The sequence below is a fragment of the Lynx rufus genome, unplaced genomic scaffold, assembly GCF_022079265.1.
Source record: "Lynx rufus isolate CCGP_SWC_20201006 ecotype Redwood Valley unplaced genomic scaffold, mLynRuf1.p SCAF_9, whole genome shotgun sequence".
Lineage (NCBI taxonomy): Eukaryota > Metazoa > Chordata > Mammalia > Carnivora > Felidae > Lynx > Lynx rufus.
Window position 1 is genome coordinate 68,531,288 of NW_025814897.1, and position 24,431 is coordinate 68,555,718.

The 24,431-nt window shown below is 50.7% G+C and overlaps 2 protein-coding genes across 4 annotated transcripts in view; one reads left to right on the forward strand and one right to left on the reverse strand.

The window, feature by feature from the left end:
* The window catches only part of USP47 (ubiquitin specific peptidase 47), a 108,515-nt gene extending 106,454 nt beyond the window's left edge, over positions 1–2,061 (forward strand). For all 3 annotated transcript variants that reach the window (XM_047070894.1, XM_047070896.1, XM_047070895.1), the window contains one exon: positions 551–2,061. In XM_047070894.1, coding sequence (XP_046926850.1) covers positions 551–725 — 175 coding nt within the window. In that variant the 3' untranslated portion in view covers positions 726–2,061. The remainder of the gene's footprint in view (positions 1–550) is intronic.
* DKK3 (dickkopf WNT signaling pathway inhibitor 3) overlaps positions 1,282–24,431 on the reverse strand; it is a 51,201-nt gene continuing 28,051 nt past the window's right edge. The window contains exons 5-8 of the mRNA XM_047070897.1: positions 10,650–10,742; positions 9,383–9,527; positions 8,295–8,451; positions 1,282–7,370 (exon numbers count right to left, since the gene is read on the reverse strand). Of these exons, the coding sequence (XP_046926853.1) occupies positions 7,151–7,370; positions 8,295–8,451; positions 9,383–9,527; positions 10,650–10,742 (615 nt within the window). The 3' untranslated portion in view covers positions 1,282–7,150. The remainder of the gene's footprint in view (positions 7,371–8,294; positions 8,452–9,382; positions 9,528–10,649; positions 10,743–24,431) is intronic.

The following is a 24,431-nucleotide window of genomic DNA, read 5'->3' on the forward strand; positions in this document are numbered from 1 at the left end:
ATTTTACATTCTTTTTCTTACAGTAATTCTTAGAAATAGTGTGTGTTACGCTTCCAGTAGGTCTCAAGCTTTCAGTAGGCACGTGTAGCAAGTGGCTACTGTGTGAGCCAGCACAAATACGGAGGAAAAAGAATAGTCATTGATGCCTGGCAGATAAGAGTTCTGACTAGGCTTTGTTACTTACCTAACTCCTCGTCATCTGTGAAATGGTGACAGTGATGTCAGCCTTGCAGGATTTTCTGAGAACAAGGACTACTGCATTTAACAAAACTGTCCATAGTATATGTTATATATAAATGTTCAATCAGTGGTGGCTGTTATTACACTTACAATAGCATGGGAATTTTTCTGTACCATTTTTAGAAGTCATTGCTGTGTTAATATAATAAACACATTTGCCATCCAGGACATCTTAGTATGAGATTATTTAACTTCACCAGTGACAATCAGATTTCATTTTCTTAACAAGGAGCATTATAACATTCAAGCGTAAGTTACTAAAGGCAGATGGCTATACCAATCTAATATGTAATTAATATTTTAAATGTAGGGATAAAACAGAAGAATTAATGGAGTTAACAGACGAACAAAGAAATGAACTGATGAAAAAAGAAAGCAGTCGACTGCAGAAGACGGGACATCGTGTAACGTACTCACCTCGGAAAGAGAAAGCACTAAAAATATATCTGGATGGAGCACCAAATAAAGATCTGACTCAAGACTGACTCTGCTAGTGTAGCATTTTCCCTGGGGGATTTTTGGTTTTAATTAGATGGTTCACTGCTACTGTGTAGTGCCGTTATGGCCGGACATGGTTAGGGGTAACCCAGTGACACCAGCACTGATTGGACTGCCCTTCACCAATCAGAAGCTCAGTGCCCAATGGGCCACTGTTTTGACTTGGAATCATGTTGTGCACTATAGTCAAATGTACTGTAAAGTGAAAAGGGATGTGCAAAAAAATAAAAACAAAAAACAAAAAGCGAAACCTGCTACTAGGAAAGGGGGAAGGGGAACGAGTACACTTCTTTTATTGCGGACAAATGTGCACATAGCCGCTAGTAAAACTAGCCTCAAACAGGATGCTCATAGCTTCATAATAAAAGCTGTGCAAAGGCCATGAATGAATGAATTTTCTGTTTATTTCACTGATACACACATTACCTCATTGACAATTTGGAAGTAAATGCAACTGTGTGTTGACTCTTGGAAAGCAGCAAAAATAGGAGCTGAAGAGAGAAATTCTTAGAACCAGCCATAACCCAGTAAAGAATTGTGAAGTTGTGTTTTTATTTTGTTTCATTTTTTGCAAAGTATTAAAACATTATTCTGGAACATCAAAACGTTTCCCTTAGACCGCTCCCAGCAGGTAGCAGCTCAAATTGCTGCAATATTGTAATTATAACTGATTGTACTTAAGTTATGGATGTAGAGAATATGGTTCACTCGTTCATTCAGCATGTAAATAAAATTGATCCTATTGAGTTATCATAATTGCAGTTCAACTATTTCCCATGGTTATTCTTTTCACGTACCATTCATGATGTACATTTGTGTACATTGAGGAGTATAGCAGTCTATGTACATGTAATCCTCAGTGAGGTTCCTCAGTGCTGGGTCCCATACAATTGTATTTGCCCTTGTTAATGAGGTTTTTCTGTTCAGCGGCTTCAGTTTTTTCCTTTGTACATTTACTTTTGAAGATTTACTTCAAGTTTGAATCTTCTTGAACCCTTGTAAGTCCCACTTTAATTTTTGGAGTTGATTTGTAGTTACATGTAGTTTAACTTTGCGAAAGCGTCTTAACATCGTGTTGAAAAAAACTTGCTAGTAAGTCAGGTCATAGCACAGGCTGATGTAGTCAACATGATTTCATTGCAAAGTCTATTAGAATGGGCAAGTTTTTGCTTTGCTAAATATGACTTCAATGAACACAATTCTACATAAATTTTGAAAATGCCATCTAATTTATAAAAATCAATTAAAAAGGTTTTGGTAAAACTTTTTCATGCCAGATGCTGTTTACAACGATGAACATGCCAATAAAACATTTGTTCATTCTGTTGTGTTACTTTAGTCATTAAACTTTTGTGGATGAAGAGTCTGGGTTAAGAATAGATTTATTTTCTTTAATATTTTGTAATGAGTATTGAATAATTCTTTCTGTAAGATACGTTTACAGTAAAGTTCTCAGATGAAAAGATGTTAATACTTTGGAGGATCCTGTCAATATTTCAAAATCAGATTTTTACCTTATTTCCTTTTAAGAAAGATAGAATTAGAAAATAGTATTAGCAGATGTTGGCTTTGTAGTTTGAATATAATGATTGAGAATTCCATAATATCTTTAAAGTTTCTTGGAATCCACAGGGGGAAAAAATATTTTCTAAGGTATTTTTCTGGCTCATTTTTATTCCATGTAAACTGTGTGCATTCTGCTAAATTTCATCTAAGTACTGTTCTGAGTCTGCGTTAGGGGGTTGGCGTTCTCATAGTCTCCTCTGCTTCTTGGAAGCATGTGCAGTGAATTGTCTTTCCAATCACTTGGATTTTCTGGTGTGACATGACAACTCTTTGGTTCTGATACAGGCCTACTTACTTGGAATTTAGGGGTTAATAAATCGAGTTTCTGCGTTTAAGGACTGACTCTGTGCAGCAGGAGAGGCCAGTTGTCAACAAAACAGGCTTTGGGCTTGGTTTGGTTTGGTTTCGTGTTCCTTTAAGAGCAAACGGTAAAGTTCTCACACCTGCTCCTCATTCTGTGCCTTCTGCCCTGCTTTTTGTTTTGTGTTTGCTGCTGCTGATTACAGGCATACTACAAATACCAAGAGTGAAGAAAATAGATCTCATTATAGAAAAAAAGTTGAAGCTTCCTGCTTTTCAGTGCCTGATAGAGTGAGAGCACGGTGTTGCACTTTGACCATTTCAGTAAAGGGAGCGACGAACTGTTCAAACTCAGTTTGTGGTGATGGGCGCAGTAATTTATGCGAGGGCGGTTAATGTGATCCACCTCCCTCAGATTCAGAGAATCACTTGAGGCAGGAACTGGATCAGTTGCCCAAACGCAGGGCAGCGGGGCCTAGTGATCACTCATCTGCTGAATCTCCTGAGGTGGACACAGACCACATGCAATAAATCGTGACCCTGTTCCTCAGAGGTCGCACAAGGGTTTTGAAGAGCTTCTACCATGGGAGAGATGGGTTTGCATCGACCAGGCATGCCGTGGGAGAACCAAGTACCTACGTATCTGAAGCAGGTGCTGAAGGTGAGGAGTGCATTCTGGTCAGAGAAGCAGAAGCTATGCTTTCAGGACTGTGCTGTGTCTGGCTGGTCTGTAGAAGCTTGCTAGTTCAAAGTCCACCTGTCAAACCAAGGTGTAAGTAAGGGGTAATAGCTACGATGAGATAAAAAGAGCAAAGGAGCCCTGCACTAGAGTATTTGGCGATCTGTTTCATAACGGATGGGAAGTACTTACAGATTCTGAGAAAATGGTGGGGGAGGGGGCCGTGAGGCTCTGCCACAGCTAGAAAAATCGTTGCCAGGCTACACGGTTGGGAATGGTGGTGTGGTCCTTCTCTAGGCCAGGAGAGAGCTAAAACTTACTACATGGTTGAAGCTAAATGAGTACACAGAATCTGAGCATGGCTAATCAGTGTTGTTGCTAAATCTGGAAGTGACCTGTGAATGTATGGAATACAATAAAATCATTTATTCTGGTTCATTTGCTAGTATTTCCTTTGCAATTGGCTACTCTAGTTCTCCTGCTGAATTCTGTCTCTTTGTTTAGCATCAAGACCCTAACCAGCTCTTTTGCACTTGTGACTTAACAAATTATAGTCTAGAGTATATGGAATAGAAGATAATCTGAAGCAGCTTTTTTTTATTTGCTAAATAAAACTATTCCATCTAAAGTCTGTGTAGTTTTTGAAAAACAAGGCAATATTTTAGTCATTAGCAGTCAGAAGCCTTATAAGGCAACTTACATTTTTAAAAGCAAAATTGTGTGGAATGTATAGTTTTCTAGGGGCCTAGTAAAATATTTTTTTTTATCAGGTTTGCAAAGGAGTTCATGGCCCAAATAAAGCTTATAGCCATCTAGACTAGGAGTACATGTCATCAAAGGTGCTCCTTCAGTGCCATTCCTGTGGGGAAGAAGGGTGCTATGTGACCACCTGATTAGTTCTGGTGTTAATTTTCAAAAGTCAGCTTTTAGAAACAAGAATACTTGACAAGATCAAGAGTGCGTGAAAGTGTGTGTGACCATTCAGAAAAGCGCACAGCGATCATTAGGGGCCAAGCTAGGAGGGCAAAAAAGCACTGGGGAGAAATGCTCTGCCCCTTCCCCATGACAGCACGCCTCTTCATCCCCTCACCAGCTCATCTTTACTGGAGAAACAGGTCTTCTGACTGGTCAGAGCCTGAGAATTGACCAGGCCAGGAATGATTGATTAGTGGACCTTACAGCCTTGCCTGAGAAGTGGGGAACATACTTCCTTTCTGCTTTCTTTGCTCCCAACCTGCCTCTTTCCCCAGTGAACTGAGTGTTCAGCCTCTTTTATAATGCTTAAGTAACCCATTTAATTAAGGAGTACCGGTTTGTTGAGAGAGAAATACGCAGTGGTTCTGTTTTTCCAGTAATGGTGCCAAATGTGTTCTGTCAAATGCAGTTTCCCACTGGAAGTGGGCTCTGAGGACAGGGGAGCAGGGTGGATCCGCACATAAATTCTGTGAGGGAGGGACTTAGCTTTATCTTATGTACCATGGTCTCCTGGTACTCATGCAGGTAGGGCCTGGCGCAGTAGGAACTCAAAATTTTTGCCGAACAAAATAATCTTCAGCTTCATTTCCACATGCTTGTTCAAATTCACCTTGCCTTCCAGGCACTGTGAATTACTTGCAGTTTCCTCTATGTGCCAGCTCTTTTTCTCACCTCTCTCCCTCTGCCCTGGCTCAGAATGCCCTTTCCTGTTCCTTCTGATCACCTGATAAACTCTGATCTCTGAGAGCCAATTCCCATGCAGCTGAGTGTTCTCTGGGGCTCCCATCACCGTTCTGACATTGGGTTGACTGCTTTGGTGGGTGCTGGGTTTAATGTGTATCTCTCATGAGGCTGTGATGTGCCCAGGGTATGGACCCTATCTGGCTCAACCTGGCAGCCCCACAGCAGATCTTAGCACCTGGTTCTGAGTAGGCTCTCAGTCAGTACCTGTTGAGTAGTAAGGATGTAGAGTGGTCCTGGTGACTTTTGACACTGAGTAGAGTTCAGCTCTATATTTGATCTTAAAATCATCAGTATATCCTGGGCCTACTGTACTAGATTTTTTATTTGACTTTTAGCACTATCGCTTAATATTTTTGAGCTTCCTTTTTTTTTTTCATCTGCTAAATGAAAAAATACTCGTGGATTCAATGAAGATTAGAGATGATAGAGGTAGACTGCCTAATCCGGTGACTGCCCCCTCCCCCAGCAGACCTTAATATATTGTCTTTTTATTATTATAGTCCCTGAAGATCTATGTTCTGGCCCAGAACCGCATTTGAGTGGAAAGAAGAGTCATATACACTCCATTTACTCTTTCAGAAGACAGTGAAGTATTGACACTCTTAAGACTAATGCCTTACAAAAGCAGTGAACATTTCTAAAATATTTTGATGCTAAAACCGGTGTGCTTCACTTGAATGTTAAAGTCACTTACGTGGAAGAGTTTTTTGGTTTTGTTTGTTTGTGGACAATGCAGATCATTCCCATTTTATTTATTCAAAGTCAAAAAGAAAGAAGACATTCAAGAACTATAAAGGAGTCGTCTAAGTGATTTATGCTTGATTTTTAGATGCAACATAGATGTTTATACATAATTTAAAACTCAAAGCATGCTTATACAATCATGTGCAATTTTAAAATTTAACTCTGGATGAATACATGATGGAAACAGTCAATGGCACCTGAAAATGCCATTTGCAGAATAGCATCCAGTCCAGTGCTCTCAGTGTGGATGTTACAACCATATTTCATAGAACCTTGCTTGGTTTGATTTTCTCCACGTGGTTTATAATGGTCTTCAGTTGCTGGTAAGTGATTTTGCAAATTTCATTTATAATCCTGGCCCTACAATCACTGTTTCTGACAAGTTAACATATATCTTATGCACCAATCGTAGTACTTTCAAAGTCACTAACATAACTAACTGCCATAGGGGGACAGCGTCAATATCGCTTGTCTCCACTAGAATGATGGCCACCCCCACACTGAGGAGAATGCTATTTCTACCAGTAGAAGTTTAATCTTACAGTGAACTAGGTTGGCCTTACTTCCAGATACGCCTCAAAAACAAAAAACAAACAAAAAAACCCATCCTCCCTCCTTTTATGGAGTGCTTTCTGTGGCCGTGAGGCTGGTGGGCAGAGCACTGGGCTTGGAATCACACCTGGGTGCATCTTGCTCTGATCTTCACTAGCTGTGTGACTTGGGCAAGCAACTTGATGTCTCTGAGACACCAAAATCCTGACAGATGGGGAGACCACCACCCTCCTCACCGGACTGGCAAGTGATGCAGAACTGCTCCCCTGGCACAGAGGTAGGAGCCGAGTAACAATGATGAAAGAACAGGGACACATGGAACACAGAGTGCACAGAACACGTCACCCACAGCAGCTGAAGGCACAGCCTGCCTGTGCCTGTGGGAAGAAATGCGTGGAAAAGCCACCTGTTACATTTTCACCAGGTTTACGTTTGCAAAGCAGGGCACTCTTCTCCACCTGTGTAAGAGTCAACATTTCCCCAAAACCCATCATGGGGAAATCTGCATCCTTTCCCCTTGCCTCCTCTCCAGCAATTCTCCAAGGGATGTAGAACAAAATGAAATGTGCCAGGTGCCAACCAGCAGAGGCAATGCAGCCAATGATCTGGACGAGTTTAGCAGCCCTCCACCCTCCCATACACCCCCATCTTCCCCAGGCACGGGAACCGTGCACAGTCTGGGGGGGGGTGTTGGGCAAATACACAGCACCTCATTTTGTTTCAAGCCAGAGGGAACATGTACTGGGAAGAGGCCGTGGAAAAAAGCCCGGTAAAGCCCACACCTAGAGGACACAGCTGGGGAAATAAATTAGCTATTTCTATTGCATGTCTACCCACAAAACAAGCCTGGGTCTAAATCTCTTCTCCCTCCAGCAGCTCAGAGGCAGCACCGGGCTCCCCGAGAGCCATTTCCACAGACAGGCTCCTCTCCAGGTTCTCCAGCTCCTGGCGCACCTCCTCAATGAAGCTGCCATCTTCGTACTCGTTGGGGGCCCCTCTGGGCACCAGGCTCTCTCCGTCCTCACCACGGCTCCCGATGAAGGCCGGCTTGCACACGTACACCAGGCTGTGGCTAGGGAGAGACCGGGCAGGGACTCAGCCGAGGGCCATGTGTCCCCGCAGGGGGAGGGCGTGTGAAGTTGGACTCATCAACACGGGGAGACCCAAGCAGGAAAGCAAAGGCCCCGCGCCTGGAACTCACCTTCACCCCTCCGCTAAGATCTCAGTGGAGTCTCACTTTCCTGTCCACATCTTACTTTAACAAACATTGCTGAGGGAAGGCCACTTTTAGAGGGATGGCTGCACACCTCTGATGGAGGTCCGTCTTCCTGTGAGACTCTCTGGGGCAGGCCCTGAGGACTTGGGGGCCCGACAGTTCATGGCAATGTGTCACCCCTCTCAGCCCCCTGCCCATCTGGGCCTCCTGGTGGGAACAATTCCTGACGGTGGGGTGGAGCCTGTCATATCACGAGACAGGGCCAGGGAGTTCTATCTGTCTGCCCGGCCACCCTGGGTTCTGCTGGAGGGAAGGTTGAGAGTGACTGCACAGAGGCCACACCTCTCCTTCACGGGTTCTCAGCAGCTTATGACACCATCAGTGGTGCCCTCCAATTTGGTGGCCCACTCTCTAGTTTCCCTTCTACCTCTGTGCCTTCTCAGTCATCTCTGCCAGCAACTTCTCAGCTTGTCCTTCACAGTGATGGTCCTAGGCGGGAGCTCTTCTGCCTCTACACCATCTCCCTTGGCCACCTATTCATGATGAGGCTTCAACCACCGTGCGGATGAGCTCTGCATCTGTACCCCTGGCCACACCTTCTCCCGAGCCCCAGAACGATAGATCTGACTGCTATCAGATGCTCCATCCAGAAGACCCAAGGACACCTCAAATTAAACCTACCCTGAACTAAATCCACATCACCCCTCTGCTCCTGAGATCCTACTGGGTGGCATCTCATCTGCTCTCAACCTCTAACAGGGAGGGCAGGTGGGGCCTCACCTGTGGGGTTGGCAGAGAAGGCCACTGGCACACGGACATCGGTCCAGAGCTCCATCAGGCTCTAACTCCCAGGTGATGAGGTCCAGAAGCCGGCTGGCGGGGTCATGGCACAGCTCACCCTCCACGGGCAGGGGTGTGCACACAGGAAACAAGAGACCTAGGGCCAGGGGAAAGTCACCCCTGTGTGCCCAGCACCAAGCAGGCAGGTACCACAGAAGGAAGCAGAGAAATGGGGTGGAGCCCCAACTTTCCAGCCCCTCAACCTCGAAGTGGAGGTTAAAATTAAAGAGGTGAAATGAGAAGAAACAAAATGGCAGAATGGGCTGTGGAGGGAATGAGTCTGGAAGGCTGGAGCAGTTAGGGAGGACTGCCTGGAGAGGGGGGGCTTGTGCTCGGTTTTGAGGCCAAAGGTCTGGAGAAATAAAGAGTGTAAGAAAGGCCCTCAAGCCTGGGACACAGCAGCAACAGAGGCCTGGGGTTGGCTGTGGCCTGGGGGAAGCCTTGGAAGGGAGACGGAGGAGTCTGATGAGACAGAGCAGAGCAACCACAGCTGCCAGAGGAGCCACACGGAGCGCCGACCTGGAGGGAAATGGCTGGGACAGAAGGTACCAGGCAGGCTGGGGGCTGCAGAGGCCGAGCTGGGGAGGCAGCTGAAGGAGACATTTTCAGAAACACTGCAGGAGGGAAGAGCCTGAGCGACCTCACCCACGAGGGCCAGTGAAAATGGAAGACAGAAGGGGGACATCCTCAGAGGACAGGACAGGGCCAGGTGCTACCTTCAGGGCCTGGGAAATGAGGTGGAGAGTGGAGAGGGCTTGTTCCTCCTGCCCTGGGCTCATGCATCCTGAAGGGATTTAACTTTTCTAGGTGTCAACAGGAGACACAGACAGAAGACCTGGTGGTCTGCTCCAGGTGGGGGCCTGCCTCAGGCCAGGCTGTGGGGCTGGGATGCACCCTGAGTGTCTGGGAGCCTGCCAAGGAGGTGGGAGCCTGCAAAGGTGTGTCTGGCACAGATGGGGCCGCAGGAAGACCAAGATGGTGGAGCTTGGGACAGGGCTTGCCCCGTACCCAGTGGAGAGCCCACCCACCTCTCTGGAAGGCACAGCACAGCCCAGGCTGGCAGTCCCTCTGGTTGTCACAGATGGTCCCGTTGCCGCCTCTGGTGGCTGCCTTGGTGCAGTGACCCCAGACGCACAGCTGGTCTCCACAGCACTCACTGTCCCGGGTGCAGAGCTGCGGGCAAACAACAGCATGCTGGCTCACGTACTGTCACTGTCCCCAGCCCTGAAAATGCCACACGTGGGTTAACCACATGCTCCCATTATACAGAGGAGGCAACTGAGGTCTGAGGCTTGGGGGGCTTTTAGTGGAAGTTAAGGGAGCAGAGATGGGAGAACACTGGAAAGATGGCACCTGGGGTGAGTCACGTATCTGGAGCATTTCCTATGTAGCTTGAGATTTTGCAAAGGACGTAGTGTTTCCCCCATAGACTTGTGCCTTGCCTCCTTTTTATTAGGCGCCTAGGTCAGGAAGGAATGTGGCTTATGGCCCACAGCTGCAGGCAGCAGCCTGATTTGACAGCTGACTAAATCCAGGCCCAAGCCCGGAAGGCCATCTGGATGGGGAGGGCGTGGGGGTGCCACAGTCTGGAGCTGCACGCGGGACTGACAAGCACGGAGCACACCGGGGCCCCACAGTCACACTTGGAGGTGGCAGGCTGGAGGGACACCTGCAGCTGCCTGACCACAGCTGGCACCAGACAGGGGAGGAAGAAGCCCTCTGTTTTCCAAACTTGTTATCATGCTGTGTTATTACTGCCTCAGTAATGAAAAAGGACAAGAAAAGTCAATGAGCCCATATGGCTTTGTCCAAAACATCTGTTGGGTGGAGGGAGTCCCTGCTTCCCTGGCTTCGTGCTTCTCTGTGGAATCTCTATCAGGGAAGTCCTCTGGCTTCTTCCGGCCCTCCCTCCGCCCTCTCTGGGCAGATGGGGAGAAAGATCTGGAGGGTGGAGGGTGGGGGGTGGGGGCTGCAATAGTGTCACTGGCAGCATCTACGGGGATGGGTCTACCCCGGGGGAATGACAGGTACCCGGTCCCCGCCTTCCCTCCCTCCTCTGTCACCCATGAGATCATGCGGCAAGTGAGGGTGGTGGCAGGTCTGCAGATGGCCTCCTTGTCACTCCAGGAGTCAGCCCCATTGGGCCGCATGGAGAGGCTCTTCCAAGCACGGACATGGTTAAAAGCCCCACAGAAGACTTCCGGGAAGGCTTCTCCCCCAGGTCTCCTTCTCTGGGACCCAGCCCAGCCCCCAAGACCCGGTGCTGCAGCCGCAGACGCCTCTGGGCACACTCACCGTCTGCTGGTCCCGGCAAGGCTGGCAGGTGTACTCGAAGCTAGCAAACTGGCAATACCTGGCGGGCCCGCAGTCCTCGTCAATGATGCACTCCTGGGGAGGGGGAGGGGGTGGCTTCATTAGCGGAAGGCAGAGCAGCAAACCTGCAGTGTCCCATTTTATCCCAGCACGCCCCCCACCCAAGGCTCAGGGTTCTCCAGACTCCCCCTCACTCCACGGCCATGTGGACTCCTGCTCCTCAGTATCCACACCCTCCAGGCCGGGCGGGGCCCTCGCCCACACAGGGCGCCTGGGCCTCTGCCCTCCAGGACGCCGACCCAGTTCACACAATGGCATCTGTGTGCAGCCCCCGCCTCACATACCCAGGGCGGGGAGCACGGAGACTCGGGGCCATCTCCAAGCAGAGCAGATGGATTTAATAAAAGAGCTAATGAGTTCCAGCCCCAGGCGGCTGCACTGGAGGGGCTGGAGCCCAGGCTGCTGACCATGAAGGAAAGGGCCGCAGAGGGTTCCCGTGGCCCCCCTCCTCAGAGTCCCGGGTCTGAGGCTGCCAGGCAAGGGCAGTTGCTAGCTTCCAAAGGAAGGAGGAGGGCGGCTGGCATGGGCCCTGCAGCCCAGCTGGCTGGAGAAGCCGGGGAGAGAGGGAGGCCGTGGGAGCGGGCTGGTCGGGAAGAGTCCCCTTACACCAAACTAGCCACGCCGTCTGGGGCCCCGTGGCCTCTCTGCACCTCCGTTTCTAGGTCAGAGGCAGGGGAAAGTCATCTCTACCTGCTGTCGGGTGGAGCCACGAGGTGGATCAGGGGGCATGGAGCACCCCTGGGGCTGGCACCCTGCCGGGTCCTCCTAGTAGGGCTTCCTCCTGGCCTCCCCATGGCAAGTGGGGCAGCTCTGCGAGAGGGGTCCTTGCTCTCAAAAGGAGGGGTCAATATTTGTCCTGTTCCATACCAGCAACCCTAAAATGCCAGCATGCCACCATCGTGGTTTTTACAGGTGAGAAAACAGGCTCAGGAAGGGGCAGAGGGCTGCCTCAGCGCAGGGTTGGGTTATGGGCTGTGCCCCCAATCTGTCTGAACCCCAGAGCCTGTCACGGCCTGAGAAGTCCACGGCGCTGTAAGTAAGCCATAAGACCACCACCCGCTCCTAGACACATTCGGCTCAGCCAGAAGCATCCAGGTCCAGGCACTGCTTCCAAAGCAGAGAAGCAAGAGAATGGGGTGGGAGAGAAGAAAGGAGAGCCAACAGGCAGGGAGTAGTTTCTCTGAATCTGGCCATGTCTTGAGGCACTGGGATGTAAACACGAATATGAAAAAGTCCTTACCCTCAAGAACTTCTAACTCCATTGAAAACAACCCCCCGCCCCCCCCAAAAAAAACTAACAGAAAAGGAGACAAAAGACACAGACAACTTACGAAAACAAAAACCCTTCTGCCTCTTCACACAGAAGAAGATGTTCAACCTCACACTTGAAAAAATGTGACTTAAAAGAGCAGGATACCATGTTTTCACTTAGAATGGACCCAATTAAAAAGGTTGATGATATCTGTGGTAGGCAGAGAAATACCCCTTCCCCAAATGTCCGACTCCTTGGAACCCGGGACGCGTCACATTACAAGGCAGGGGGAAATTAAGGACACAGGTGGAATTCAGGTTGCTAGTCAGCTGACCTGATGGTAAGGAGAGACTCCTGGTTATCCAGGTGTGCTCAATGTCATAAGGGGCTTTGAAAATGGAGAGGTGGGGGGCAGAAGAAGAGTCAGTGTCAGAGTGATGCCACGTGAGAAAGACTCCAGACTTCACTGGTTTTGAAGATGGAAGAGGGCCATGGACTAAGGATCTATCTCTCCTAGAGCCTCCAGAAGGATCTCAGTCCTGCTGATACTCTTAAGATTTCAGCCCAGTGAGTCTCGAGTGGGATTCCTGATCTCCAGAACCATAAGATGATCAATTTATATTGTTGTAAAACCACCAAATTTATGGTTGTTAGGAAACATTATAGGATAGGAAACATTATAATATCCCATGTTGGTAGGGATTTGAGAAAATTGGCGTTGCCAGATGCTCTGGGGGTAATTAAAACTGAGCTGGATGTTTTTTGCAGGCAATTCATCAGTTTCTATAAAAAAATTTAAATGTGTATCTCCCGACCTCATAATTTCTCTTCCAGATGATTATCCTCAGAAACACTTGTCCATATGGACAAATATCAGAGCACAGGGATTTATTTTTTAAAGGGTTTATTTGTTTTTGAGAGAGAGGGAGAGTGCAAGCAGAGGAGGGGCAGAGAGGGAGGGGGACAGAGGATCTGAAGCAGGCTCTGTGCTTACAGCAGTGAGCTTGATGAGGGGCATGAAATCACAAACGTGAGATCATGACCTGAGGTGAAGTCAGAGGCTCAACCGACTGATCCTCCCAGGTGCCCCATGGATTTTATTTTTTTAAGCAGGCTTCTTTCTCAGGGCAGAGCCCAATGTGGGGCTTGAACTCATGACCATGAGATCAAGACCTGAGATCAAGAATCAGATGCTTACTTGACTGAACTATCCAGGCGTCCTGGAATACAGGAATGTTTAAGGCTATACTGTTATTTTATTGTAATCCAGAAATAATGTGAAAGCCCAGTGAGAGGGAACCAATTAAATGATCGTATATGCGGTCACTTCTTAGGGAAATGCCAGAGGGCGGACATTACAAAGAATGCGGTAGCACTGTTTACAATGGCTCAAGAAATAAAAAGAGCAAATGGAGGACCTGCAGAATTCCACTTTTGTGAAGCAGAATAACTATGTGCGATCCATGCCTGTGTCCAGCACGGTACCTGGCGTATAGAGGGCACGCGATAGTTAAGCGTGGAATGGATGAAACCCCTTGATTGTTACTGTGGCAATCAGGCCAACAAAATGCCGATCATTAGCAAGGATTTGGGAACCAAAGCAAAAAACATACACATTCCACTAATCTGGCTTCCCGTTTCCCAAGAATCCTGCAGACTTGGAATTTTCCTCTATATATGCTTCCTCTTCCAGATCTTTAATTTAAAAAATATGTACAGGCAAACCATAAGAGACTCTTAAAAACTGGGAATAAACTGAGGGTTGATAGGGGGTGGGAGGGAGAGGAAAGTGGGTGATGGGCATTGAGGAGGGCACCTGTTGGGATGAGCACTGGGTGTTGTATGCAAACCAATTTGACAATAAATTTCATATTAAAAAAAATATGTATATATGAACTACAACCTTACTAGCACCAATCCCTGGGAGGCACTGCTATTTACCAATCTCCATCAGGAGGGGTGCACATGTATCCTTTGGAATATCTTCCTTACCCTAATGACAAAGCATTCCCTGCAAAGCCACAGCAAAGTAACTCATATTCTTCCAGATATGAAAATATTTTTGGCACGGAACATTGCCAAACACTTCTGAAAAGCCTCAATACACTAAACCTACAGGTTTCCTTTGCTGACATGTTTTTGCTAACTACCAGAGAGCTCTGGTAAGTTAGTTCAGCATGACTTCCCCTGGAGAAAGCCGGGTGCTTTTGTTCTAATAATCTGGCAGCTTGTTGGTTGTGGGTATGTCCTCTCAGCAGCCCTGGCGACTATTCTTTAAGAACTGTGATCATCCTGGAAACCCTGGAACTCCAAGGTGTGAAGAAATCATAAAGGCCAAAAAAGCACAAACTTTGAATCCTGGTTTTTTTCACTGCGTACCTGTGTGACCTTGGGATATTAATTCAACCTCTTTTGAAAATGAGGGTGATAACAGGACCCACTTCACAGGACTGCTGTGTTGAGTTAGTGCTCTGTGAATGGTGGCCATAGCAACACAAAGCTGGACAGCCCATGCCCATCTGATGCCTTATCCCCATGGAGCACTAGCCCCCCTGCCAAGGGACCAGCTTGTCGGAAGGAAAGTCTAAACAGGGGCTGCTGTCTCTACCAGCAACTCTCTGTTTCTATCCCTGGAAACACTTGAGGATTTCGCTATCTAGCCCTGACTTATCTCTATCCAGAGAGTGTCAGATCCATGGGTAGTGACCTGTACACCCAATAGGAGTAAAGTTCCTGGAGCAGAGTGGCTTCTCCTTGTACGAAGATCAGGCTTTCCATAGAAGGTTGTTGTTAGGATGTCCTTGGAACCACAGTAGAGGGGACGGCCATCTTGCCAGCACAACCCAACCAAAAGCCCCTAGTAGCTGCCAGAACGAATTGGAGGTCAACCAATCACCGAGCGACAGCACGACCTGACGCGAAAAAGGCCCACCCGGACCTAAACCTGGAACCGCTGCAGCTTAAAAACCCCACCCCGCCACACCTGGGGGTGACTTCCCTGACTCCTCTCTCTCTCTCCCTGAGTCACGGAACCTCGCCCGAGAACTTAGTTCCCAAATAAAGCCTTTGACTGCTAAAATTTTTTAGCCTCTGACTCCTATCTTTACCCTGCCTTAGGCCTGATCCTAACAGTTGTTAGTTTAAGTGTCTCCACTAAAGACTCCTTAACTGCAGGAGGCAAGGTCCCAACTATCCTGGGAACAGGTCAGGTCCTCCCATCTTAAACAAAACTGAGTAGATGGGAGGTGGGGAGTGTGGTGGACATGGGTTGGTGCCTCCTAAGTAGAGCCAAGTCTGGAGCTGAGAAATCCAGGATTTTACTACTTTAAAATTTTTCTTCTTTTGTTATGTTTATTTATTTTAGAGAGAGAGAATCAGAGTGTGAGCAGGGGAGGGGCAGAGAGAGAGGGAGACACAGAATCTGAAGCAGGCTCCAGGCTCTGAGCTGTCAGCACAGAGCCCGACGTGGAGCTCGAACCCATGGACCGTGAGATCATGACCTGAGCCGAAGTCGGAGGCTTAACCAACTGAGCCACCCAGGCGCCCCTATTCTTTCTTAAAAAAAAAAAAAAAAAAAAAAAATTATTTTTTTGAGATAGAGCGGGCAAGCAGGGGAGGGGCAGAGAGAGAGGGAGAGAATCCCAAGCAGGCTCCACACTGCCAGCGCAGAGCCTGAAGCGGGCTCGAACCCACAAACCGTGAGATCGTGACCTGAGCCGGAATCATGAGTCTGACGCTTTAACCAACTGAGCCACTCAGGCATCCGCAGGATTTTATTCTCTTTAGTAGTTCCAGCTCCTCTTCCCTGTCCACATGTGGGCCGATGTCTTAAGGGGGCTCGGCACCCAGCTAGGTGCAGGATGGCTGAGGAGGTGAGTTCTGAAGGCTTGGCTGCTTCCCTATCTAAAGGGCCGTGGAGGTTCTGGGCTTGGGGTACCTCTTGGACCATTAGGACCAGAAGAAGGAATTCATGCTACACCAAGGCAAAACCAAAGACACACAGCAGTGAAGACTGTCAGGGTCACCTGAGTGCCACAGAGCAGCTGGGATGAGATGTCACAGAGTGTCCTTCAGAGCCGTAACAGCCCTGGCACAAGAGGCCCACTGGTGCCTGCCACTCGGCACAAACTCTCTTTAAGCCCCTCAACAGGGTCTTATTACCCCCACTTCACAGACCAAGAAGCTGAGGTTTAAGGTGGTGGATCTGCCCAGTCACCCAGCTCAGACGTGAAGTCAGGAGTTCAACCCTCCAGGCAGGCTCTTTCCACCTCCTAGGAAGATCACCATTTTTCTCTTTCTTCAGCCTCACCAGTGTCCTGTCCCTCAGTCACAGCTCAGCAGAGCCTGCCAGGGACACACCTCCCCAGTGACAGAAGACAGGAACTCAGGGCCAAGGCCATGGCCCCTGGGCATCTGGGTCTCGGGTCGCTAGTGTCCCGGCTTTGGGGCTCCTCTCCAGGCCTGGCCACTCCCTGTCTGTGCCGCTCCTCCCTCCCAACTGACAAACAGCCTAGAGGCTGGCCATCAGGACAGAAGCCATTCTGAGGATCTGGTCTGTGCAGTCTGGAGGAGGACGGAGCTATATTTAGAAAGCTCTGGCCAGAGGCCCCGCAGGGCTCAGTTCAGATGCTGCGGGAGGTGGGGCAGGCGGGGAGCACACCAGAGATCTGGCAGGATGCCGGGCCTGGAAACAGCCCCGGTGCGTCAACACGATCATGAAATAGTGGAAAATGGCAAAGGTGCTGTTCTGCGTCTTTGATTTTACGTTCAGCGTTTATCAGAGGAGAGTGGCTCTGAGGAGGCAGAAGCCCAGAGCAGTGGGGAGAAAAGAGCACAGCAGCCCCGTCAGGCTTTCCTCAGCACACGTGCAAGGCGAGCGGCATGTGGCTTCTCTGTGGCCCTTGTGCTACCACGCTGGGCTTTCCCACCCTGGCCAGGGGCACTGCCCACTCTCCTTGGGAGCCCCAGACTGTCTCGTTCTCATGACCAGGGCCATCCACGGTGTCTGCTCCAGCCCAAGGCCTAACTCCTTCCCCGGGAAGGAGTGAGGACACACGGAATGGAGGCCCAGGGGTCCTCCACCGACAGAAACTTGCTCGTCCCCAGAGCTTTGTGCGCCACGGCTGGAGGGGAGAGGACGGTGGTGGACGCTTGGAGAGCACCTACTATGTGCCAGCACTCACTTGAGCCTTAGTGGGTTCCCCGGTCCTCGCAGCACCCTGTGAGGTCAGCGCTCATGACGTACCCCCCAGCATGGGCTTGGCTGCCATTCACGAAAAGGATACAGGAAGAATGAACAGATGAACTCTTTCTCAACCTCCATTCTGCAGGTAAGGAAACTGAGGCTCAGAGCCCAAAGTCGCTGATGGCGTTTGAAAACCCAAGATAATGTAAACCCAAGTTTGTCAGATCTTCCTGCACAAGCCAAGGTTCACTCTTCCCACCGCACCTGCTGCCTCCAAATGCCCAGCGTGGGTTGAATTCTATGCCCTGTAGTTCGTACGCCGAAGTCCTAACCCCAGTACCTCGGGGATCCTATTTGGAAATAAGATTATTACAGATGAGTTACTGAAGATGAGGTTATTAGGGTGGACGTGGTGTCCTTATAAAAGGGAAGTTTGGACACAGAGACACATGGAGGAAAGCTGATATGAGACAGTAGACGGCCATCCACAAGCAAGGAGAGAGGCCTAGACCTGTCCTTCCCTCACAGCTCTCAGAAGGAATGGGCTCAACACCTCGACCTGGGACTCCCAGCCTCCAGAACTGGAAGAGAATACATCTGAGTCACCCAGGCTGAGGTGCTTTGTTCCCTTAGGAATCCAACACAAGCCCCTGCCCCCAGCAAGCTATGGCCATATCTTCTCCATCTTGGAGATTCCACCGCATTCAGCCTCTGTCCTGAGTGTCAGCATTTCCCTGGGGGAAGGTGACAGAGAGGAGGCCAGTGGGGAGGTACTGGCATATTCTGAAGGCTGTCGAACCTCAGGGACCAGAGCATGGTTTCCTGGCTGAGCCCCACCCCCCATCAACCAGAAAGTTCTAGGCTCTGGCACCCCAGGCCCAACTTGTTACTTGAGGTTTGGGTGAGTGGTCTTTTCCTGGCCCTGAGCATGGGGTTCTAGGCCCTGAATGCTCCCAGGATGACAGATGGTATGGTCTGTGCGATAAACTGATGACCCACCTGCATGTGGGGCTATCGTCTGAGCTCTGGCCCTCCTGAACAGAGATGCTCCCGTGGAGCAGAGCAGACCATGGGGAACAGTCGTCCTGATCTGCCCAGGACTGGGGGCTGCCAACACCAGAAGGTCAGGGGCATACAGGAGAGCCGTCCCTGTGTAGAGTGCACGCTCCCACACTCCCCTCTCCAGCCCCATCCCTGCACTTGCCACGCTGCTGGCTTACTCATTTCCCCACGCCCTCATGGCCACCCGGTGCCAAGTGTACCTGGGGTGGCATGAGGGGCAGACAGGTTTGGCGCCCATGCCTGGGCTTGACTATGGGTTCACTTACAAGCTGGGTGATCTTGGGCAAATTACTGAGCCTCTCTGTGCCTTGGTTCGCTTATCTGTAAACTGTGAACCTCGTGAGGTTGTCATGCAGATTAAAAGAGATGACAGGTGGGGCGCCTGGGTGGCTCAGTTGGTTGAGTGTCTGACTTCGGCTCAGGTCACGATCTCATGGTTCATGAGTTCGAGCCCTGTGTCAGGCTCTGTGCTGACAGCTCAGAGCCTGGAGTCTGCTTTGGCTTCTGTGTCTCCCTCTCTCTCTGCCCCTCTCCCACTCATGCTCTGCCTCTCAAAAATAAGTAAGTGTTTAAAAAAAATTTTTTTTAAGAGATGGCAGGTGCACCTGCTTAGAACAGTGCCCAGGCCCCAGGACGTAACCCCCCGGGGCGCACCTCCATCTGCAATGCTTAACTCACAGCGGGAGCTTAAAGGTGGCCATGAAAAAGGCTTGAACAACCTTCTAAGCTTCAGTTTGAGCCGGTGCATTTTGTCCCATTAATGGAATGCCTCTCCTAACTGCAAAGGCCCAGAATATCAGGTCAAGCCAGGGCTCGTCATCCATCACCATAAGACCACCTCCTGTTTCACCCTGGAGCCCAACCCAGTGCTCTATGGAGATAGGTCAGACCCTGGGAGCAGGCAGGCAGGGGGCCCTGACGCTGCCTCTGCAGGACAGCAGGGTCCCCAAGGCTGGGCCCTGGTGTAAGATCAGGAGAGGTGCCGTGAGAAATCAGCAAGAAGCTTCCCTTCAAGCTCTACGAGATTGCCAAATCAGGCTTTCCTGCCCCGTGGGTCTTTATTTGACCTTAAAACCAGTCCAGTCACAGGAACCTGTAAACCACACATGGGTCTCGAACACAGCAGGGCACCCCCAGCCTCTCCTGGACCCTGCCCTGGAAACTGTCAGCCAGCTCAGGACAGGTAGGGGGCCCCAAACCTCACCAAGAGTTCTGGCCTGACCCACGAAGCAGAGATCACCCTGTGGAAAAACCCAGGCAGGAGCCAGGAGCCGACGCCAGCCATTCTTTTCCTGAAGTTCCAACGTGTGCAGAAGCGTGGGTCTCCTGGGGCCATTCCCCCAATTCTTCCTTCCCCAAGTCACACAGCCCATGAAACAGGAGCCTGCACCCCACAGCTGGGCGGGCACACCACCTGTGGAGAACACCTGCTCCCGACCCTTTAGTGCCATGGATGGTTCCGGAAACAGTCCTGCAGTTCTCGTTCTCCTCCTGCCCCTGCCCCCAGCACATGCAGCCCCCTGACCCTGGGCCCTCCGGCAGCCTCCTCGCTGCTCCAGCTGCCCAGGGAGCCTTCACACCCACCGGTGGTCTTCAGGGCTGGAGACGGGGTGTTCCAGACAAAAGCCTTTCCTCCACCCGGGGCCCTGTCGTGCTGCCAGCCGAGGGAGATGGCCAGCCTCACACTCAGAACTTCCCAGCACATTCTTTAGGCCTGAGTGAGGTTTCCCCTGTCAAAGTCACGCCCGTATTTAATTCCAAAGGAAATTCCTTCCTGTGCCCGAGCTCTCCCTAACCAACTGAGCACCGTCGCCCCACCAACGTTAGAAACCGTGCGGGGAGCCCTCTCCACACCCCACACCATTCCTGGGGTCTTGAGGTCTGCACCGTCCCCACCCCCGCAGACAGTGGGGTGGGACCCCTGGGCCTCACCTGGGTCTGACCTTTGCCAGACACATCTAGGACACAGTCGGCGCTCTACACGCAGAAGGTGCCTCCTGCTCAAGTCATCAGGAGACTGCCAGGAACTCCGGATCCCAAAGCACCAACAACGTCGCAGCAGCCAGGACTGCAGCACCCCCCAGGTCCCCCAGTGTGAGGAAAGGACTCAGTCCCACCGACCCCCACCACTGTCTCCTTGCTTGGACCCGCATGAGACCCCTTAGTTTTGGGGCCTCGCAGTGGTAGGACCGCCAGATTTAGCAAATTAAAATACAGGATGAATCTGAAATCCGTATTTCGGATACGTGGAGAATAGTTTCGTACAGTAGGCCCCAAATATTGCATGGGACAGACTTAGACTAAAAGTTACTTTCGTGTTAGACATCTTGTGTTTCATCTGCCAAATCTATCAGCTCAGCAGGAGTGTTTCTTGGAGGAGAGACAGTGAGATTGGGCTTGGGCAGAAGGAGGATGAAAAGGAGGGACCAGTGGCCACAGAAAAGGGTGGCCTCAAAGATACCCATGAGGATGAGCCAGCAAGGACATCGGGGAGCCCCTCTTGACGCTGGGCCGTCAGCTGGGAGCAGAGGACCACCGGGAGTCTGGCCCGTCCATCAGGGGCTGTGCGTGCAGGCACAGCTTCTGGACTTCTCATGTTTCCTGTACACCAGAGTTGTCCTACACCCTAGATGCTGACTCATGTAATTTCCACAACAATCCGCTGAGAGAGGTACTTTTATTATTTCTGTTTTATAGATAAGGAAACAAAGGCACAGAAAGCTCAAGACACTTGCCCAAAGCCGCACAGCTTGTGAGCAGCAAGGTTGGAATGTGAACCTAGACCTGCTGGCTCCTAGCTAGGTCAGACAAGGAATGGGAGCCAGGATCCAGAAGCCTGTGGGGCCTTGCCCTTCCCAGCCAGCCCTGCCCTCCACCCGTGAGCATTTCCTTCCGGGGTAAGAAGATCCCCAACAGAAGAGGGGGGCACAATCCCTGGTACCAGGAAAGGCACAAATCGTGCAAGTGAACCCCAACTTTCCTAGCTGCTCTGTCTCTCCCATCCACTGGGGGATAGAGCCCACCCCCCCCTTGTGCTTTCCAATCACAGGGGGCGCCACTGCGCCCTCCTCTCAGGGAAGCAGAGGTGGGGCTAGGCTGGGCCCCATCGTCAGTAGCCCCTCCCTGTCCTGCTATTTCTGTTGAGGACCCACAGGCCTGTGGTGGCTGCAGCCCCAGTGCCCCGTTCGGGCTGAAGTCCCACAGGGGACTCTAGGAGAAATGCTTCCAGTAACAGGCAGAGAGCCAGGTTCTTGCCAGGTTCCCAGGAACTGAATCCGGACTGGATCCCAGGAGGAGACGCTGAGTGCCAGAGAGAGACAAAGCAGGCTTCATTCCTTCCAGCTCCTGCCCCGAGAGGTCTCTATCCCTGCCCCGCTCCTTCTAGGGCCTGGAAATTGGGAGAGAGGGGCTCCCTCTCAGACTCATACACAAAAGTGAGGCCGCCTCGCCGACAAGGGAGGGCTTGATGGCCCTCACAGAGGGCCCTACCCACCTACTGAGGTCACACCTCATTCCCGGCACCATTCTTGTAGCGAAGAGGCTGGCTGCCAGCCTCTCCTCCAGGCTCCTGCTGCAGCCCGAATTATCTTCCTAAAACACAAACCTGATTACGTACATCCCCAATCACAGAGGTTCGGAAAGCCCCAGCAGAGCCCTCGAGAAAGCAGACAGCGACTAATTCAATCAACACCTAACAGAAGGAGACAAGCTGCCCTCCAGGCCTGGGAACGGCCAGACTGCATCTGTGACACTAGCATAATAAAATGATGTGACAAGGGGGCAGTGAGTAAAAACACAGGTGTGTCCCCCAGTGACCTGGGAGGGGGCGCCCGGGGTTCAGGCGGTGGGGTCTCTCACTCCGGCTGCAGCAGGCAGTGCCTGGAACCTGTGAACTGCCCTCCATAATACGGTCTTCCCATGGCTTGAATTCTTATCCAGCAACCTTCAGACAGCCAACCTGGCTCCCCAGGACCTCGGCACCAGATAGGGGGTGTCCTGGATGGGGTCTCAACGTTTCTGCCACTGCAAAGAGGCACTCCTCACTTTCGCAAATTAACAACCTTGCTCTTTGGTTTACGCACCAGTGAGGTCGAGACATAGTTGGCAAAAGGGCCAAGAATGTCCAGTCTCTGGATGTACAGGGCTCAAGGGTCCTGGATTCTAGTAAATTCACCAAGGTTGTGAGTCCCCACAAGACCTTCACCCTAAGGACACTCTACCTTGCAACTCACTGTCTTTCTACCTTCCTGCCAACCATAACCTGCAGTCTAAACTCTGCATGGCATACAGAGCCTGTAACAGTTCCCAATCTGCTTTCCTGTTGGATTTCCTCACCACCCCCCCTAAGATCCAATCTTAGTTCCAACTTCTAGAATGCCCTCACTGATTCATCTTTAACAAGCAGCACAAGTGTGCCCTCCTCAATGAAGCCCTCCCTGACTCTCCCCACCGGGAAGCTAGCACTTGTCTCCTTGGTACCCCCCTAGCCCTCTATCCACCCCAGTAGAAGTTGGGTGAAGAGAGGAAGGCATTTAGGCTCAAAGAACCAACGGAAGTTTGTAAGACTTGTCCAGACTCCCAGTGCAAAAGCCTGGATTCAGGTTGTAGGGGGAGCTTTTCTCTCTGTTGGGTTGGCCAACATGACCCCTGGCTGCCTGGTCATTGGTGTCACTAGGCAACCCAAGCTGGGAAATGCCTCAGTCCCCAAAACCCCCTGAGACCTTTACTTGAGTCACTGGCATCTTCTCACCCAGAGCACTTATAGAATCTTTGGGCCAAGCAATTGTTTGCAGAAATGAGAAGTAGGAGAAACTGGAAGAGCAGCATACCCACTACCAAATCATCCCATCCTCACCCCGAGAGAGCACAGAGGCTCTAGGGATTCACTTAAACTGAAGGTGGAAGGGGTGACACTGCGTGAGCTTCAAGGATGGGTCCTAAGAGGCCAAGCAGCTTCTGCTCAGCTCTCTCCCTCTTCAGACGGCCTCTGGGCCAAGCCTCCATGTAGGGAGGAAGCTCAGGCTTCATGGAGAGGCCGGCAGCACCAGCTAGGGTCCCAGCTGGCAGCTGGCAGCTGAATGCAAAGAGCCCCGAGATGATTCTGGCCTTAGCCACTGAGTCACCCCTGGCTTCAAATCTGAGCTCCCAGAGTGTGGAGCAGAGATGACCCATCCCCGCCGCACCTTTTCCAAATCCCTGACCCCTCGTTGTGAGCATAACAAATATTGTTATACAGCACTGGGTGGGTGGGGGGGGCAGACAACTAGAGCAGTGCTTCTCAAAGCTGCCGGTGCTTATGCTGGGCCCGCTCCCCTGCGGCAACCTCAGGCAGCCATTTAGAGCGAGGCAGCCAATTCCACATCCCTCTGCTTACTCGCCTTAGAGCCTGGTGGCTGATGTCAGGAATCTTTGATCTCCACTTTGGCCCTCTCTGGCCGTGACCACGGTACAGCCTCTGTGGCCCTTGGCTTCCCTCCAGGCCAAGCAGGTTTGATGCCGTTTTCCTTGGCTGGATGGCTCCACTCACTGTTTCAAAGTCCACCAAAGCTAGCATTTCTATGAATTCAAGTGATTTTCAGAAAATACCAATCCCTGTTGATGTTGAGTCTCTGGGGTTGGCGGCTGGGGGTGCCTCCTGTGGTCCTGATTGGTCTCTGAGGAAGAGGCCACCCCTCAATCCTAGTCATGGCCCCACGGTGCTGGAAGAGAGATCCATGGAGGATCTTTGTGCCTTCTGTTTTTTGTTTTTTTGTTTTTTGTTTTTTTTAATTAACTCATTTATTTTGAAAGAGAGAGCATGGGCAGGGGAGGGCAGAGAGGGAGGGAGAGTGAGAATCCCAAGCAGGCTCCACACGGTCAATGTGCAGAGCCCAACATGGGGCTCAACCTCACAAACTGTGAGGTCATGATTTGAGCCAAAATCAAGAGTTGGAAGCTTAACTGACTGAGCCACCCAGGCGCCCCTGTGCTTTCTGTCTTTTGAAATAAATGTTCTGGGCAATGAACGGCAGGTGTCACAAGCAACGTCTGGGGAGCGACGGCAGGCCCTCCAGGCTCCTTGGCTACGGGTCAGGGGTCTGGAAGGAGAAGCGGCATTGTGAGCAGTCCTCCTTGGGGGGAGAGGGATGGGGGTTGCTGCAGGCAGGTTTCCTAGGAGACGGCTCCAGGAAGCCGTGACAGGAATGTCTACGGGAAGGCAGGTTTT